A 20,218-nucleotide genomic window follows, 5' to 3' on the forward strand; every position below is an offset into this window, starting at 1 on the left:
ACTGCAGTAATGGTCACTATATGTGCTTGGATCAAAAGATGATGTGATGCAATGGCAGGAGAGGCTGAAAGTCTGACTGCACAACTGACCGCATTAGAAACAGCTGCATATTCTCTTGAGAGTACTGAAATCTAAAGGGATGTAAATTCTGAATATTAAAGTAAAAGACCATGTGGATGAAGGAGTTGGTAAGATAGGCACATTATTTTATCGAACCATCTTTTCATTTAAAAAAAAAAAGTGTCTTACTTTTAGTTTTTCACACTCTGTCCCCGCAGCACACTTTGGGATGTGACGTCAGCGTCACCAACATGACATCTTCAAGTGATCCGTGTGAGCTCATATTTCCAAACTGACTCGGGAAATGACAGAGCGGTTATTCAATGCGTTACTAACGCTCGGCAAACGACATCATCCCAGGTTTGACTTATGAAGGACATCATATGGTACGCCTACATAACTGCTTTGTTTGTGCTGCAGTGCTAGAATTAGAAGTTAGAAGTGTGTATTAACCCGGTCACTTAAATGATTTTCGATATCCTTTAAAGGGAACATTACGGGTTAAATCTGGATTTTATGTATATGCAATAAGACGAAGCTACAAGTGTTTTTCTTTAAACCAGTTTTTGATACGATTTTTTCTCCGCCCCTCAAACGTCACTTAAAAGTAACTATATATGAGCAATAGTTAAAATCCCATTAGCTTTTTTTCTCTGTAAGCGCAAGCTATATTTGCTAGCAGGGCTATTGGGCTATACTGTCACCTTTTAGTGTTTTGTTTTTCCATAACTGCTAAATAATTTTTTCTGTTATGTTGCGTTTACTACTTTTTTTGATTCGTTGAACTTCGCTTGTTCCAATCTTTCCGACAACACGTGAACGCAGCAGCAGAAGCCCATCTGTTGGATAGGGCAACTAATCAGGAGCCAAGTAAAGACTTTTCAGTACTGCTAGCTTCTAGGCTAGCGAGGTTTTAAAGTCTGCCGTCCACACGACTAAGGGATAGGACTTTGTTAATGAAGTACAGCGTCTCTGCTGCATGAGAAACAACATTCGAGCGATGTTTTAGGGGCATAGTTTTGTTGTTGCCGCGAAAGTAGAAGGTGGGTAGCCTCTGGTCAGCCGAAGCTTGCGGCTAGCTCATTAACGTTAGCTGGGAAAGAAGTGCAAGTGGAGTCGGGAAAATGGAGCTGGACGACGTAGTCCTGTATCAGGACGACTCGGGGAACTCGACCATGATGTCTGAGCGGGTCTCAGGTCTGGCCAGTTCAATATACAGGGAGTTTGAACGGCTCATAGAAAAATACGACGAGGATGTGGTAAAGGAGCTGATGCCGCTGGTCGTCGCCGTGCTGGAGAACTTGGACTCGGTGTTCGCTGTCAACCAGGAGCACGAAGTGGAGCTGGAGCTGCTGAAGGAGGACAACGAGCAGCTCGTTACCCAGTATGAGCGAGAGAAGGCACTGAGAAAACACACAGAAGAGGTGGGTATGATTTAAAAAAAAAAAAAACCCCAAAACAAGCAGCAACAGCGCCAAACTAATTTACAAGCGGGATTAAAGATTAAAGGCGTGTATTATGCGCTCGATGAAAGGATTTGTGCCAAAGTCAGTTGGAAAATCCGGCCACTTCACTGTTGCAATGCTTTTCAAGTACACATAAGCGCATTACTTATCCTTTTGTACTTTTTATAAAGTATATTTGGTGGCCTCTTTTATTCGGTACACTTGCATTTTTTTTTTTTTTTTTTTATAAAGATCGTCCTGTACCCGAGCCATCCCTAATGGTCAGCTCTGAGACACTACAGTGCTCAAGTTTTGTCGCCACAGTAGGGTCTCTTGGGACCAGTAGTTGCATTATATGATGGGTTTATGCACCACTGTGTAGTTTGTTGTACTTCGCATAACCTGGCAGTGTCAGATATATGCAAACCAGTCAGTGATCTATTTGCCAGCTGGATGCTCTTCCCTCAACCAAAAACAAGTTTGAATCTCAGTGATCAGATTCAGCTTCATGACTCATGGCTGTCTCACTGACCCTGCATTTGATTCCGCCCAAATGACACCCCCGTTGCCATGCTCTTCATGACTGCAGGGCGGTTTGTGTTGGAAACGCTTGTTTAGGTGCCACAGTCTTGCACACTGGGTCTGAAACCCAAGCTTACTATGCAGATTTGTAGTTATACATTTTTCCCCACATTTGACTGCTAGAGTAGCTTTGCATGAGTTTTACACAATTCAGTTTTTATATAATAAAAGTTAGCTTTGCTGCAGCCCTTCAGTTCATCCACTCTCTGAGGTCTGCCCTGCCTTAAAGAGTTATGATTGGCTGCTCTTCAGAAACACAAAGTTTCAACAACAGGTGGGCTTTGCATACATCCAGTGCTGCATCCCTGAGATGGCCTTTTTAAAGATGGCTCCTCTCTGATATTGTAAAGATCCAAGACTAGAAAAACTGTCTGACATACAGGACTTAAACTGTTTGAAGACTGAGCTTTTATTTCACAGGATAACTGCTACACACGCTGACCTCATTATTTGAAACTCTGGCCATATTCGTTACAAGCATCACCACTGTGTAGCACTTGCTGTTAGTGGTTGCTTTTCTTATTTATTGCTGGGAACTTTGGGGCATGTTGCATGGGCGTGTACCTGAACCTCTACAATTACCTCAGATTGAAGTTTAGAGTAAAACTGAAGCAAGTGAAAAGATGATCAGTGTTGTATTGTTTTTTACTCAGTTTCCTCATCACATCTTCTTATTTAAGAGAGTTGGTGTAAAACCTGCAGCTATGTAGTATGCTGTAACCGTTTCATTGTGGCCCTGGTGCATTGTGGCTTGCACTCCTTATTCTTGCTTTTGTGAGCTGGGTAAATTTGGGGCTGTTTCTTAGCAGCTGCAGGCATGCTCATGAGTTTGATTGGCTGTCTACAGGCACTCTTATCTGTGCTTCTGTGTACATGTGTGTTCCCTTTTGTCTCTCGCTTTCAGTGTCTATTGTTAGCCATAAGTACACATTCTAAAAGTTCACTTTCCTTCAAAGAGCTGAATCAGGACTGTTAAAGTTGTTTTCAGTTTGTGGGCCATATACAACCCAATGTAATCTTAAGTGTGCGAGTGCCTTCACATAAAAACGTAACATTCTGAAAATGTTGTCATCTAATACATCGGTTCAATCCCCATCTGCTCCAGTCTGCATGCCAAATATCCTTGCATTCATCCGTCTGGGTATGAATGTGTGTGAATGTTAGATAGAAAGCAGTTGCAGTTGCTCAGAGTAGAAAAGCGCTATATAAGAACTCGTCCATTTGCCATTTACCACTTTTTTTTGTGTGTTTAAACCAGGTATATCAAGAGGTTTCTAATACTGTATCGTTAAACTCCAAGTGTGCAGAATGTTAAAAACAGTCTAATTAAGACACACACAGAGGTCCCTTAAAATAACACAGAAACCCGGTGGTGAGAATCATTAAATCAATGAACTCTTACTTCTCTTACATGGAAAAATCTTTGCAGTAAAATTTCAGTTTTGATCTCTGTGATTCGAGTACCTGCACTTTGCTATGGTAACACATAGCTATTAGCATGTAACAGTTATTATAATCATATATATTTTACTGTACAGGTTTGATGCAGCCTTGAGCTTCTATGTTGAATGAGGTACTGTAAATGACTGCTGCTGGATTTACTCAATTATATCTGGTTAAGCTCTGTTTAGTCATAGTCCAAATCCCTTGGATACAGTTTACCAAAGCTAACATTTATATAAATAACAGCAAAAACAAGTGATCTTCACTGTTACATTCATTATGTATCTTGTATTAGGGCTTGCAGAGGCAACAAGGCCTTGAATGCAGGCTTTGTTCTATTTAGCTGATGATCACTTGGACTTGAGATGTACTTAAAAATAAAATCGTAAATTAAATACTAGATAACTTTATTTGTTTTTATTTTCTTTTTAACTATAACTGAAGAGAATTTTAAAGATAATGTACGCCTTCTCAACAGAAGTAGTACATTATTCTTGCGAGTCTTAGATTGATTTTTTTTTTTCTTTTTTTTTTGTGGTTATAGTTGCATCTTCATTTTTGACCGTTATTCACATGAGCAGTCTCTATGAAACTCAAAAGTTGTGAACTGCTGCAGAGGTTTGCTCATCTGACTTGTTTGCCAGACAGTATGCTAACAATCCAAGCTGAATTACTCACAACCGATAACTGGAATAGAGGTTGCAATAATACTTCCCTGCAAAAAAACTGTTAAATTATTTTAGATTGCATTAGTAAACCATTCTTCCTTGTGTGAATAGGTGCTGTTTTTTAATCCCAGTTGTTGACATTTGCCTTGACAGTTAAATGTTGAATGACAAGCACAACAGGTCACAGAGAAGTGCATTAATAATTGATATCATGTTGTAACATGTTCCCTCAGCTTTGAGACCTGTGCAGATGGGATTTTCCATCAGTATGCTGAGGGTTTTTTCATCCAGCTGTGTGAAATTTCTCACCTCTGCTATACAGTGCCCTCTGTAATGTTTGGACACAGACACAAAGACAAATCAATATGTGTGTGAATGACAGATGTTTTTATACACAGTCTCCTAGTCTAACAGGTTCCAAATTAATGGGACAATTAACATGCAGTTTCAGGATCAGGTGAGGCCTGCTCTCTTGTTATTTCACAACAAATAGCACACCTTTACAAAATCACTGTCAAAAATGTCAAATACAGGGAGTGCAGAATTATTAGGCAAATGAGTATTTTGTCCACATCATCCTCTTCATGCATGTTGTCTTACTCCAAGCTGTATAGGCTCGAAAGCCTACTACCAATTAAGCATATTAGGTGATGTGCATCTCTGTAATGAGAAGAGGTGTGGTCTAATGACATCAACACCCTATATCAGCTGTGCATAATTATTAGGCAACTTCCTTTCCTTTGGCAAAATGGGTCAAAAGAAGGACTTGACAGGCTCAGAAAAGTCAAAAATAGTGAGATATCTTGCAGAGGGATGCAGCAGTCTTAAAATTGCAAAGCTTCTGAAGCGTGATCATCGAACAATCAAGCGTTTCATTCAAAATAGTCAACAGGGTCGCAAGAAGCGTGTGGAAAACCAAGGCGCAAAATAACTGCCCATGAACTGAGAAAAGTCAAGCGTGCAGCTGCCAAGATGCCACTTGCCACCAGTTTGGCCATATTTCAGAGCTGCAACATCACTGGAGTGCCCAAAAGCACAAGGTGTGCAATACTCAGAGACATGGCCAAGGTAAGAAAGGCTGAAAGACGCACCACCACTGAACAAGACACACAAGCTGAAACGTCAAGACTGGGCCAAGAAATATCTCAAGGCTGATTTTTCTAAGGTTTTATGGACTGATGAAATGAGAGTGAGTCTTGATGGGCCAGATGGATGGGCCCGTGGCTGGATTGGTAAAGGGCAGAGAGCTCCAGTCCGACTCAGACGCCAGCAAGGTGGAGGTGGAGTACTGGTTTGGGCTGGTATCATCAAAGATGAGCTTGTGGGGCCTTTTCGGGTTGAGGATGGAGTCAAGCTCAACTCCCAGTCCTACTGCCAGTTTCTGGAAGACACCTTCTTCAAGCAGTGGTACAGGAAGAAGTCTGCATCCTTCAAGAAAAACATGATTTTCATGCAGGACAATGCTCCATCACACGTGTCCAAGTACTCCACAGCATGGCTGGCAAGAAAGGGTATAAAGAAGAAAACTAATGACATGGCCTCCTTCACCTGATCTGAACCCCATTGAGAACCTGTGGTCCATCATCAAATGTGAGATTTACAAGGAGGGGAAACAGTACACCTCTCTGAACAGTGTCTGGGAGGCTGTGGTTGCTGCTGCACGCAATGTTGATGGTGAACAGATCAAAACACTGACAGAATCCATGGATGGCAGGCTTTTTGAGTGTCCTTGCAAAGAAAGGTGGCTATATTGGTCGCTGCTGATTTGTTTTTGTTTTGTTTTGAATGTCAGAAATGTATATTTGTGAATGTGGAGATGTTATATTGGTTTCACTGGTAAAATAAATAATTGAAATGGGTATATATTTGTTTTTGTTAAGTTGCCTAATAATTATGCACAGTAATAGTCACCTGCACACACAGATATCCCCTAAAATAGCTAAAACTAAAACAAACTAAAAACTACTTCCAAAAACATTCAGCTTTGATATTAATGAGTTTTTTGGGTTCATTGAGAACATGGTTGTTGTTCAATAATAAAATTATTCCTCAAAAATACAACTTGCCTAATAATTCTGCACTCCCTGTAGACTCTTTAGTCTCACTCAAGGCAACTTGTGTTATGCTCATATTGTCATAAACATAAATACTGATGTGCTCAGATGACGGAGAACCATCATAGCAAACATATTACCAGCTGATCCTTAAGCTATGCAGGATGACTGATCCTATTGCATCAGCTGTTTAAATAGCAAGTGTTGTTTTTGTGATTGCTATTGAAGAAAGTCTCCCTTGTTCTTATCCATCACTTATCTCATGCTCTGTTATACTAGGACACAGATTTTACAAAGTTTGAGAGAACAGGATCACACGCAGCCCATGTCAGTCTGCACACAGCAACATGATCGTGACTTGAATGTTTGAAAATTGTTGATACTGCACATACAACAAAATTTATTGTTCTGCTGAATGATAGGTGCCGTCACTCAGAAAAAAACTCTGCATCAATGCATGCAATGCATTTTTTTTTTTTTTTTTTGGGATACACCTGCTCTGTCTGTAGACGGTTCCAATGCAGATAGCTGTGATTTTCACATTTACACCCACGTGTAGATGCACACAGCCCACACCAAAGCAACTGTCTTTTCTAAGGCTAATGAGCAGTGTGGCACAGATTCATTTATTAAGCTGCTCATTTAAACAAGTCACTCTTGGAAAAAAGAATCAGATTAATCTCACCAAATCAGCGTCGTATGGGCCAAGTCCTGCTTTTCTGTCCTCCAAGCCCAGAGGAATTCCTCTCATTGGCTTGCCTCAGCGAAAGGAGGAAAAGGCAAGGCAGGAAATTCTTTGGGAAAAACGGCACTTCCCTCAGTTCTTTTGTCCGTCCATGGTTGTCTGCTGCTGATGTGGGAGAGGCTGCACACTACTCACGAGTAATGCCAACTGATTGATCATAGTGAATAACTAACATGTACCAGAAGCCACCAATTCTGGGTTCAGCATACTGTTGAATGGGTCTGTTTGACTGTGTCTTAAAGAAGAAAAGACTGAATTGTGACAGATGTTTCTGGCCACATTAGTTAAACTGCTGGAAAAGTGAAGTGAGTGGACCCAAGATAAACTTTTCTCCATTTTCAGGCGAGCGACTGAAGCAACTGTCAGTGAGAGTGAATACTGGTCATGGACATATGAGCTGATACTAAATACATTAGGGGGTTACACAGACAAGAGGAACCTGGGCTTAAACCAACTGGTGATGTTGCTGTAGCTACATCAGTCTTTAATACTCTCTGTTTGCGCGACAAGCAAATCAGCTTCCACTATGGATGAAAATTAGCAAAAGTGAGTTGAACAAAAGCATGTTGATTACTGCTGTAACATCAGAAATGTGACATGGTACATATTTCAGCTTTGAAAAATATCACATATCCCAATACCCAAAGTGAGACCTGAATATCTGCCAAACAAATAGGCCTATAACCAAATCTTAGACATATGTCTGGGATAGAAATGTGTCAATTACTGTTGAATTGTGCACAATTTTAACTTGTCTCAAGTAGATAAATCCTTTCAGACTTGAGTTATATTCCACGTTTTCCTTTAGCTCCATCATGATAGAAATGTGATTCAGATAATAGTGGGGAGAATGAACTCCTATGACTTTGGCAATCCTTTCCAGTGCCGCTAAAAAGTCAAACTCTTCCCCCATCTAGAGAACACAACATCTGCTGTGTAATTGCCACACAGTTTTGTGCCCTTCAGTCTATGATGATGTCAGGTGATCACCTGAAATTTGGTACACGCATATTTATCGTTCCCTCAGAATGAGTCGTAAGCACTGCAAAAGTCTGTTATCAGGTCAGGGTGTGTTTGTTTGGTTCATGACGAATGAACACACAAACTACCAAAAGAGCACAACAGCAGTCTGACAATAGGGATGGCATGCTAGTATTAGCTCAAAGCGCTGGTGAGTCTGCAGTAAATACAGCCTCTCATATACTGACTGCTACCAGTGATTATTGTAATGTTGGTAATAATTCACTGTGATGCATTTCTGCATTTCTGGCATCTGAGAATAAAGTTTTAGTGGTTTTGGTTGAAATTTTGTGTGAAGATTAATTATGAAAGTAGTTGGTGTTTTGTTTGACTAATAAATCGACTCATTGCAGTTCTAAGAAAGATGCTTTCATGGTTGTATAGTGTTATGAATTTATGATTTAGCTGATGTTTCCAGTGAGATATTATTTTAAGTAGGATCCCACAGTATGTTGTCAAAACAGTGTTATCTAAAAGACAAATTATTTACCATGACTTTTGGAAATCTATTCGACTACTGCAGGAGATCATCTAACCCTTTACTGCATCTGGTGTCCAGGACCTCAAACACCCCCAGCTGTCCTAAACATCCCAGCAGGAATCTGCAGCCAAAAGCTCTAAAAAGGAGCTGATTTCAGTCTCTGTCAATTGAGTGCCAATACAGTGAAGCCCTGTGTGGGGGTAGGCACACACTTGTTCTGGAAGCACATGTGTTTGTTAGTAGGAGAGTGTGTGTTGGCACCCAGGGACAAAGAGATCATTATCCGTGTAACGTAGGGGGAAGAGTGCATGGTCAAACGCTGGAACACTTATTCTCTGGAGCTCTGTCATATGTGCAAGCCTCCTTCCCAGGTCATATGAGGAGCAGCATGGTGAGAAAGAGTTATGCAGATAAATGTGTTGCTGCAGTGTGTGTGTGTTGGGTGGGTGGGGTCAACATATGTCAGCTGTAGAGTCAGTTAGTCCTTTATGGTGGTAAATGGTGTCTTTTAAAGCTAATTGTTGAAAGTCTTAGGGGGGAACTGGAGAAGGTTTTTAAAACACTGACCCCTGCTGCTTCACCTATTTACCTCGTCTCTTTGTTATGTACATGTGCAGACTGCAGCGCCACAGATAAAGACATCTGACCGTGTTATTTTTAAAAACTTAAAAGAAAATCACAAAAATATCTTGATGAAACATCTTTTTTATACACCTCAGGTCTTAATGGGACATGTTTAAATAAGAGGCTGCTTGTAGCAGGCTTCTCAGGTGACCCTCATCTCGCTGCAGATGACACTCACCACCAGCCCAGGGTTCTGCTGCGGGGTGTCTTATTCACATCTGCATCACAAGACTGCATGTTTACAGCATCAGACACCTGATTCAGCTGAAGTATCAGTACAAATGAGACAAAGAGGTCAGCAGTACCCTGTGTATTCCCTTTTACTAGAAGTTTGGCTGTAGCCTTTAACCTTTAGTTATCAAAACGGTTCTAACAGTGATGCTGTCTGTCACTTCTCTCTAATGGGACCTACTGTATTTTATTGTTGCAATTATTCTGACATGTAGCTATAAGATTCCCCATCCCTTTAAGTTTTTAAGTTCTCTTGTAACTGTAAATGCAATCTTAACAGTTCCCTACCTTCTTACTTTCCCAAAGATCTGAGTAATGCAGCATTTTATTATTTTAATTATTTGTTGAGTGATCTACTGAAACATTTGATCTCTACTGTAGACGTAGAAAATATTCATGTAAGAAACAATAACCTTTTTTAGCCGCATTAGCTGCAAAGCCTAAACACATGCTGATCCGATGCACTGGATAAGTGCCTATATTTAGCAGCCCGTTTGGCTAATACAAGATGTGCGACCCCTAATTTACCTGATAATGTGTCTCATTAGTCTATGTTGCCAGCTTGGAAAAAGAATACAGAACCAGCCAGATTTTCTAACTTCAAACGGTTTCATATGTTCAGCTGATACCGTTTCAGTTAAGTCCGTTAATAAAAGAGAGTCAGCTAGTTCCTTATTTGTTGTGTATGAACAATGTTAACTCTGTTTTGTTGCTGGTATAAACAGTAAAGCAGGAAGTAAACTTTTTTGTCTCTCTCTTTGTCACCCACTATGGGTGCAGAAATACACTTAGGCCAAAACGCTTTGCTGTTCTGTCTGTGAAGGTTCTCAGTCATCCAGGTCACTGTAGTCTAAGGAGCTTGGAAAGAAAAGCATCTGGACTTCTTTACGTTTCCTTGAAGACGTTTCACCTCTCATCCGAGAAGCTTCTTCAGTTCTAAGATCAACTGGTGGAGAGTCCACAAGAGGGTCATGGACCCCCTATTGATCCTCTAGCTCAGGGGTCCCCAATTCCAGGACTCAAGGGCCGGTGTCCTGCAAGTTTCAGATATCACCCTGTTTCAACATACCTGAATCAAATGATTAGTTCAGTACCAGGCCTCTGGAGAACGGCAAGACATGTTGAGGAGGTAATTTAGCCATTTAAATCAGGTGTGTTGGATCAAGGACACATCTAAAACCTGCAGGACACCGGCCCTCGAGGCCTGGAGTTGGGGACCCCTGCTCTAGCTAATCACACGAGCCAAGGTGTGAAAACGGGTGTGGGTCACAATCAGCCAAGGTTTCGGGTGAACTCATTGTGAAACCTAGCCCCACCCTATCATGTGAATACTGAGGTTTGCTGTTCTGTTCTTCATTATAACCGCTGTAGCAGACTGATAGTGCTACATGAATCAAGTTCAGCATTATTGATCTCTATTTTATAATGTAATAAGAGTCCTCCTTTATTGTAACATACTGCTGCACAGTATGTTACACCACAAGAGCAAAAAAATGAGTGCTAGACTGAAATAACTGAAGATTTTATGGTCAGACTAGTAATGTGGCTCTACTGGCTTGGTTACTCCACCATCTTGGTAAACAGTCAGTGTCAGCACCTATGGTGATTTCCTGACTTTTGTTCTGGTGCCACAAGGTTCGTGCTTATAGTTAAAGTAGTTTTGTTTATGTTGTACTGGAGTTCTCTCCAAGTTCAGAAACCTGTTTTGAGCATTCTTGTGGTCTTTTGGGTCATATCTCGTCTTATTTGCTTCTTTAAAGAATTTTAGTTACTTTTTTTGTTATTGGATCCTTTAGAAACCCACTTTACCAGATCTCTTTACAGTTTCATCTTATGTGTTAGATTTTATGTTGACTGATGGTTTTTTGGCTGGAGACGGTTTAAAGAAAGGGGTTGAAAATTGAAACCCACCTCCTGGAACAGTGAAGTAATAAAATTCTTTATCTTATCATAGTAATGATTAAACATGATTGCATGTCCAAGACTGTTTTAGAGGAGGACTGAGGTTGCTGACAGCTGCTGCTGTGGAGACTGCAAAAACAATCCTGATACGGATATCAAATAGTACACAGAAAAGCACTCAAGCACAAGCTGTGAGGAAGCTGTCGCTTTGCACCTGTTGTGCTGAGATGTTGGATAACTTTGATAATGAACAGAAGACAGACACTGTGCTTTGTTTCCTATTTGTATTAATAATATTAGTATCACCCAGATTGTTATCAAGTACAAGCAACATTTAATCCATACAGCTCTATTTCATTCTTCTCTTTCAGGCATTCTTGTGTAATAGATGCCAATGATTGCTTGACTGGCTAAGGAAGCTGACCGCTCACATGCATGTGTGACATTTCTTCCTCCTGATGCTGTCATAAACAAATCATCAGTGGATGTTCTTGTGTTTACAGTAGCTTACAGTACTCTTGTTAATGTTAGTGCTGTGGTAATAAATATCTGCTTTCACTGTGTCAATCTGCAGAGGTACATCGCCTTGGAAGACTCCCAGGATGGCGAGAAGAAGGATCTCCAGTGTCGACTGGTGACTTTGGAATCTCACACACGGCAGCTAGAGCTAAAAACTAAAAACTATGCAGATCAGAGTAAGTTGAATTTGCATTGGTTTTACTGTAATGGCCCTAACACACACACACACACACACACACACACACACACACACACACACACACACACACACACACACACACACACACACACACACCCCCTGTGAACAGCATCAACAGTTTGAAGATTTTGTGACTGTTTATTTTCCTGATGTGCCACAGGGCAGATGGACCAACTGAATGAAGGCTATTATTGACATGCTATGAAGTGCTTAACTTACTAAATGAGCCCAAATAGAGTACGTTTAAAGCCCAGGAATTTTACTGGGTTTTAATCTAAACAAATTACATATTTTTGATGTAATATAATAAGTTCATTTCTGAAGTAGTACTTAAGAACTATACCATCCCTCACAGTGTGGGAGCCTTCAAAAGGCATGAAAAAAAACCCTTCATGATGTGGGCATTACTCCACTGGTGACATGGTGTGTGACTTCTTCCATGCTCAGGGGAAATTTGCGAATTCTCAGCAAATCTCTTTTTAATTCTTTCGATTTGACGCTTCCTCTTTTTTCTGGTTATGTCATTGTGCCAGTTTCATTTATTCTGTAATTTATGTTCATGGTCAGAATTGGCAGCAGAGAGAACTGCATGACTGCACTGTGTTCCTGTCAGTGGAAACACGTGTGCACTCTGTGTAAATCGCACCACATTTAGCTCCATGCTCTAATTGGATAATGTGTTTTGACAACAAGACATTTGCTATCAGGAGTTTTGATGTTTTTATTATTTTGCCAATCTCAGCATTTTTCCTGGCACGTAACAGGCCTTAATGGGCGTGACTGTGTTTGACTAAATGAAATCTGAATTGGAAAACTGATTTAAAAATCTTAGTGTTGTTTTTTTTTTATGTAGAAAACTGTGAATTCATGTAGACTATGTGCAAATTCTGACACACAAGTGAGCCAGATTTTAACACTGAGTCCAGAACCAGATCAAGTCTTGTTTTATCTGTGAGAGGATTAATTGTTTGCGTGTGGGGCTTTCCTTAACAATCACTCTGTTTTGTGAACACACCTCTAAATAACACCGCAGTTATTTCTGCTGCACTCTTTCACATCTACTTCCTCTATGAGCCCCCTCAAAAAAACCCACACTAAATCACAGTTTTCACCACAAGATGCAGCTGCTCTGGTGCTCGTCATTGCTAACGTGCATGTTGATTCTCAAGAATTCTCAAATCAAGCTTTGCTAAACATCTGCGGATTTGGACTTGAAACTTTGTGCATGTTTAACGCAGAGGGTGCTGCTAGTGCTCAGGCTTCTGCAAACTTTTAGGGCCACCTTTGACGGAGTGCACTTGCATGGCTGGAATCTGAAAAACACACTAAACTGCTGCCCGACTGTTTGGCCCTGAATGAGCAGGGCCACCCGAGAGCCACAAACACTGGAATCAGTAAGTTGTCCTCAACTGGTTGGATAGAACTCAGAGCAATGTTTATGTAGTTATTTATTTATTTTTTACTAATTGTAAAGATGGATCATTTCCATTCTTATTCCTTGAAGTTCCTTTAGATTTTGTCAGACATGGATACAGCTACTGCTGGCCTCGTTCTGTTAAATTCAGGGCATTCTGTGTTTAAGATGAAGGTGTAAAAATTCATGATGCTAACGGGTTCATCCCCATGACATTGACATGTCAACTCTGACTAGTTAGTTAACTAGCTGTTATTCTGACCTGATTAAAAAGAGGTTAACAGTATTTTCAAAACATTTCACTCTCTAATAGATGTGAAATTATAAGGCAAAGAGAATCGTGGAAAACTCTTCAGCAAACAAACGGTTGTCGGTCATCACTGGTCTGAGGCCTAAAGTTCAGACTGCTTAACAGAACTTTGTTTCATAAACAGCTCTGAGGGTTCGGTTAGATTCTAGTTAGGCTTTTAGGCAAAACCTGAAATTGTGTCTCTGATTAAAACTGTTTCCATTCGCATGTTTGCTGTTTTAAAGCATTCTTCAAAGCATTATTATTATTTTTAGTAATGGAAAAGCAAAAAGGATCCCTTTTGGACTTGACATTGGGTATTCAGAGCTGTGGGTAAATCTGCCCCCCAGTTCTTTGGTGGCTCTTGGGAGGATTTTGTTGGTGCATGGCAGCCCTCTTCTGGCTCTGAGATATTACTGCAGCAGATAACTGTATCATACTCAGTGACATAACATGTAAAAATGTTGGATTTTCCACTCTCATAGAGTTTAGTCTTTTCAGTAAAGCTGGTTCTAGTCCTGTTCCTGTTTTCATTATATGAACTTTATTTCTTATCCAGTTAGCAGATTGGAGGAGAGAGAAGCAGAGCTCAAAAAAGAGTACAATGCCCTTCATCAGAGACATACTGAGGTAAGAGTGTGAGGAGATGTTTGTATGTATACTTTTATAGTAAGGTGTGGGGAAAAATCAGTAATATTATTATTTTTATAACTTGCACAGCATATAAATAAAGAATAAGTGAAAACGTGCTGGGATAAGCAGACAAAAAACTCCATATGGTTTCCATATCCTTTAGATTTGATTGGTTAGTAGCTGTTTTCTGTATGTTAGTAATTTTTAAGGTCAGATTATCTTGCAGTGTAACGATATTAAATATGTCCCATTATCCAAAAAAACATCAATCAAAATGACAGGTTAAAATCTCAGCATGATAGAATTTTCCACTGAACTAATGTGTATGTTTGTGTGTACATTTAACATACGCTGTCCTTTACCTGCATATTAAAGTTTATAAGGTTATTCATGTTATTCAAAGTTATTCATGTGCATTCATATGTGGGGAGGCCTTACCTGTGACCACACAATGGAGTGTTTTCAAATACAATGATAAGTAATGGATCATAAGTAACTGGACATCAAAAGTTGAGCATTTTCTTTTTCCAGCAGACCATCAAGAAACGACAAAATGTTGAGGAAAAGAAGACAAAGAATGATTTTAAACATGAAGAATCTGACTGTAAATTAGGTTTTTGCTGAGCCTTCAGTCTGTCGCTGTCTGTTGTTCATTATTTATCACTAACTGTTGCCTCAATGTCCAAATAAACCTCTGAGGCCTCAGCAGCCAACTGCTAATCTGAATAATGCTGAACAGGGGAGATGAAAGCCTAATGAAGGCTGTCACCTACACACTGCATCAACATGGTTCTTTGTAAGGCTGACTGTCACAGCTGTGGACCCAAAGCACTTCATATTCATTAGTGCAGTTTGTATCAATGAGATCATTTCTTGTCCTAATTCCATGATCGTCTCGCTTGTATATCTTTTAGATGATCCACAGCTACATGGAGCATCTGGAGCGGACTAAACACCAACATGCAGCGATGACAGCAGAGCCCTCAGATACAGGAACATCAGTCAGGACACGGTTAGACAGCCACACTCGTTTTTGTTTTTCCTCTTTTCTTTTCTTGTTTAATATTATAGTTGGAGACAGTTGGGTACCTTCAATATTTGAACCAGCACAGGTACCTCGGAGTCCATATTTCACATTTGAGACTTTTTATTTATTGAAAACTTTTTACTTTCCTCACCACAGGGATGTAATAAAAACGAAGTTCAAACAGTCAGGCTTTGTTTGTCTTTGCAGGCTTAAAAAACCCAAAATCCCAGTAGGAGATAATTGGTGTCACGGTGATGATTACCAACTTTCTCTGTTAACCCGGGCTTTCTGCTTTGGGCTCTGCATGTGCTCACCCACAAATGGGCAATCCATGCCTCTGCAAAATGATCATTAGGAGTGTTGCCTACTCCAGCCACAGATGTTATATGTATGGGGCGGTCGTGGCTCAAGAGTTGGGAGTTCGACTTGTAATCGGAAGGTTGCTGGTTCGAGCCCCAGCTTGGACAGTCTCGGTCATTGTGTCCTTGGGCAAGACACTTCACCCGTTGCCTACTGGTGGTGGTCAGTAGGCAACGGTGGCGCCAGTGTCCGGCAGCCTCGCCTCTGTCAGTGCGCCCCAGGGTAGCTGTGGCTACAGTGTAGCTTGCCATCACCAGTGTGTGAATGTGTGCGTGAATGGGTGGATGACTGGATGTGTAAAGTCCTTAGGGACTAGTAAAGTGCTATACAAATACATTTACCATTTATAACAAGGTGATGCTGATGAAATTGTGATTTTAAAAATTTTCTATAAAATCTATTTTAAAAAGTAACAGTATTACGACACAGCAGCACTGTTGCAAACGAGACAAGAAATTAATGAGATTAGTTAATATTGGTGAACATGAGCAGTGAACATGAGCAGTGAAATAGCAGGTAACTATTTTAATGCTGAGTGTGTTCTCGGTGCTGCTGTTTATTTCTCAGGTGAAAGGTGTACATGAGAGTTCTGACACTTTGCTGTTTTTAATGTATCCAGTTTAAAGGTTACAGTCGCACAGCCCATTAAAGACGTGGAAATGTAAAATCTATTTTATTTATTGGACAAGTATTTTGTGTGTGTGTGTGTGTGTGTGTGTGTGTGTGCTGTTATTCCAGTGATTTAAAAGAAACTTGGAACCAAGTACAACAACATTTATATTTTCTGCATCATCATCTCAAACAGTGGGACTGCACAGTTTGTGCTGCTGTAACTTTACAGCTTCATGTTAGTAAGATCCAGATTAACAATTTGCACATTTAAGATGATTTTTTTTTTTTACCCAGCAGGGAGTCTTCATTGCACTTAAAACATCCTGTAAACATGGTGAGTCCATGCTGTTAACTGTTAAGTTAAAACATTTACCACCAGGGTAGACAGTCCAATTTCTGTGATAATTTATCCCGCTACTGAATTGGAAGCTATCCCTGCCTCGCTAAAAGCTTTATCATTATCATCCTCAAATAAGTGCAAACTTTAGCCTTTAGTCCTTCTGTGAATTTGGCATTCATGCTATCAGACGTGGTACAATCAACTTTGACAAGTATTTGGTTTGTCCAGATATTTCCTCAGATTAGACGTGTCTCCATAACCAGCTTTGGATCTTGATCTACAAACATCTGCGTCAAAATTTGAAAAGTGTAGCCATACAAGTTGAAACACTACTTTCGACTCGCCATTGTGGAAGGTGGAGTGCTAAATTATCCGCCAAGGCTAACAAGCTTGGTAGACATCCATAAACTGCATGGAGGCATTATAAAGACAGGAATAGGACTCAAATGATGGTAACATATGACTGGGGTACTCTGTGAAGTCAAAAGCTTTTATTACCGCAGTAGACTGGTTTAAGGTTAAATAGCTGCACCACAACTTTTTATTCAGTGTGGTTTATAATGTATCTGCTTACAGTGTAAATGCAGTATGCTTTTTTTTTTTTTTTAAATTATTATTATTTTCCGAGGTCAGTCTAAGCACAAGTGATCCAAAAGCTGTACTTCCATTTTTTTTTCCTCTTTTCTTGACTTTGTATTGTATGTTATTTATAATGTCATACAGATATTACTGTGCTCATCATTAAGAGTACAGGGGAAGTTGTCAAATGACAGCCTCACTTGTACCCTTAATGATGAGATTCGACACCTCAGTGTATATCAATAAAAACTTGGTTTGATGACCATTTGAATAGAATTTTTCAAGGGTAGCTGCATAGGCAGAAGCTGCTAATTTCACAAAAGAGCCTCAAGGGTTACAGCTAGTAGCTTTTCAAGAGGTAAAGGGTTAATGTGGCCAGCTTGGGCACACAGCTCTGGCTCAGAAGCCCCACCCACCTCCTGTTCAAACTTTCTCTTTACAAAGGGCAGCCAATCAGAAAGCAGTTGGTTTAAAGTGAAGGGGCATAAATATAATAAGGATTATTATGAAGAGCTAATAACACAAAGTTACTCTATCGGAGTCCAGGACTTAAAATATAGAGCTGAAAATGAGCAGAATAAGATGCCTACAACATCAGCATGGAGCATGTTAGCCTTGTGACATTAGCATTTAGCTCAACCTAACATGGCTGTGGTCAAATAATTTAACATAGAACACGTTCCAGGCACAGATGCATTTGCTATACTGAGCTTACATATATAATCTAAATGTAGTAATCTAATTTTATTATAACTTGAACTTTGGACTCAAACCCGGGCCACGGCTTTCTGGCCACACAGCCTGTAGTCACCTGAGCACCCACTGAGCTAAACTGATGGCCCCAATTTTTTTTTTTTCACCCAGCATTTTTTACTTTTGACGAAATTTAACATTAGATACCTGATGAATTCAGTGAATGCAGTTTCTCACTCACACAGACACACACACACACACACACACACACACACACACTCGCACGCAGATGCACGCACTCTCACACACATGCGCGTGCTTGTTTTGATCAGTCTCCTCATTTTGCAGCCAGTAAGCTGCAGCCTGAGAAGAGGCATATGGAACGAGCTGCCTCAGCATCCAAAAGGGAGAGGGAGATGGAGAGAGAGACAGAGAGGGAGGGGTGGTAGTGGGTGCTATTGCACCGAGAGAGGGAAAGCGTCAGAGTGTTCTAGACTGCACAGTGGCTGCTGTGTGGCATCTCGGCAGAGGATAGGAAGAGGAAAGGAGCAAGAAAAACAATCACCTTCCAGAGGAGTACAGTGAAACGAGAGCTGAAGCTACCAGTCTCTCTCTGCTCCGGATCATCAGCCGCTCTGCTCTAATCTCTCACTGGTGCTGAAGCCACCAGGATTACTGTTGTTGTGATTGTTGCTGACACATTGCTGCGCTTCTGACCTGCTCCCACTGTCTCTCGGTGCCTCAGCACTGAGCTGCAGAGCCCACAGCTCTGCACTCATTGGGGACTTTGACCTAGGAGGATACAACATCTTTGACTTCTGCCGTAGATGTACCCACAGTAGTAAAACCCAAAACCGCAGAGTGCGGTTACCTGTCTCCGGCGAGGCGAGGGGCCATGATTTGGGGGGGCCATGAGCCCCGGGTGTATGCTGCTGTTTGTTTTTGGCTTTGTAGGGGGAGCGGTGGTCATCAATTCTGCTGTGCTGGTCTCTCTATCAGTGCTGCTTCTGGTTCACTACTCTGTTTCTACCGGAGGCTTACCTGCCCTGCCTTCCTTACCCTCCCTACCCAGACCCAGCAGGTACAAAATATGTTTGTTTGTGTTATGTGAGTGCGTAGTTGTGTGAAATCAGTAATTGCAGCTACAGAGTCTTTTTGAAACCTTGCAGCGTTGCTGCCATGTGGGTGTGTTTGTCTGACACTATCAGACTGCACTCTAAAAGTAGGTCAAAAGAGAGAGGGGGATGTGAGTGGCATGAGTCATATCTTGACTAAATTACCTTTCCCGATTTCACCTTTGAAATTGGTGGCTTTGGTGGGTGTTTACCACCTGATGATAATAACCATCTTTTGAAAGTAAAACTGGTGCTGGTAGCTTAACATATGAATATATAATATATTTTTCTCACTGTTCAGTTACAAAAAACAAAAACGAGTGCTGCTCACCATCAGTGGGCCTGCATGTGACTGCTGTGTCTATTGTTTTTTTTGTTTTTTTGGGGGGGGGGGCTGCTTTTCATCGCTGCTTGCCGGCTGCTTTATTCCCCATGGCAGCCATTGTTCTCTTCACTCTACAACAGTTTTTTTTTTTTATAGTCGGTCACTGTAGTGTGAAAAGCTGCTGGTGTGTATTGCAGTGGAGAAGGCTGTGTTACAGTTGTTGTCAAAGTTTATGTACATCACTTCCAGGCAGCTGAGCTGCCAGAGTTTATTTATTGAAGCTGAAGATGATTTCTTCCTAAGCTGTACATTAATAACACAAAATGCACCTTTTCTCTGCTAGAGGCTGGTAAAGTTGGTTTTGTGTGACTTGCCTGAGCCTAGTAGTTGGGAGCTAATTGAGTTTATGAGGCAACAAGTTATTTTTCTCCTCCCACCACTTCAGTGCCAAGGGAGTCATTGCTACAACACCTCTCTGTGAAATCCCCACTCAGTTTTGTCACACACTTTGTGTTGTTTTGTCTAACTGATTACATCATGATGATCTGCTTTCACTGCACTGGAAAATGTCCATTTATTTAGCAAGATCAAATTAAATGGAGGATTTTTTTGGGGTATAACAGTAACTGTTTAACAAAACAGAACAAAAAGGATTCAATTCAGTAAGAACCCATGGTTTGTATAGTATCACATAAACTACAACAATAATAATAATAATAATAATAATAATAATAATAATAATAATAATAATGCATTGGATTTTATATAGTGCTTTTCAAGGCACCCAAAGCGCTTTACAATGACATTATTCATTCACGCACTGGTGGAGGCAAGCTCCACCAGCTTGGTTGTAGCCAC

The 20,218-nt window shown here is 40.6% G+C and overlaps 1 protein-coding gene across 2 annotated transcripts in view; it reads left to right on the forward strand.

Annotated features, from left to right (window-relative positions):
* Positions 1 to 384: 384 nt before the first annotated feature.
* spag9b (sperm associated antigen 9b) overlaps positions 385 to 20,218 on the forward strand; it is a 39,387-nt gene continuing 19,553 nt past the window's right edge. For both annotated transcript variants that reach the window (XM_031753358.2, XM_031753359.2), the window contains exons 1-4: positions 385 to 1,484; positions 11,830 to 11,950; positions 14,236 to 14,306; positions 15,224 to 15,321. In XM_031753358.2, coding sequence (XP_031609218.1) covers positions 1,185 to 1,484; positions 11,830 to 11,950; positions 14,236 to 14,306; positions 15,224 to 15,321 — 590 coding nt within the window. In that variant the 5' untranslated portion in view covers positions 385 to 1,184. The remainder of the gene's footprint in view (positions 1,485 to 11,829; positions 11,951 to 14,235; positions 14,307 to 15,223; positions 15,322 to 20,218) is intronic.

The sequence above is a fragment of the Oreochromis aureus genome, linkage group 8, assembly GCF_013358895.1.
Source record: "Oreochromis aureus strain Israel breed Guangdong linkage group 8, ZZ_aureus, whole genome shotgun sequence".
In the NCBI taxonomy this organism is placed as follows: Eukaryota; Metazoa; Chordata; class Actinopteri; order Cichliformes; family Cichlidae; genus Oreochromis; species Oreochromis aureus.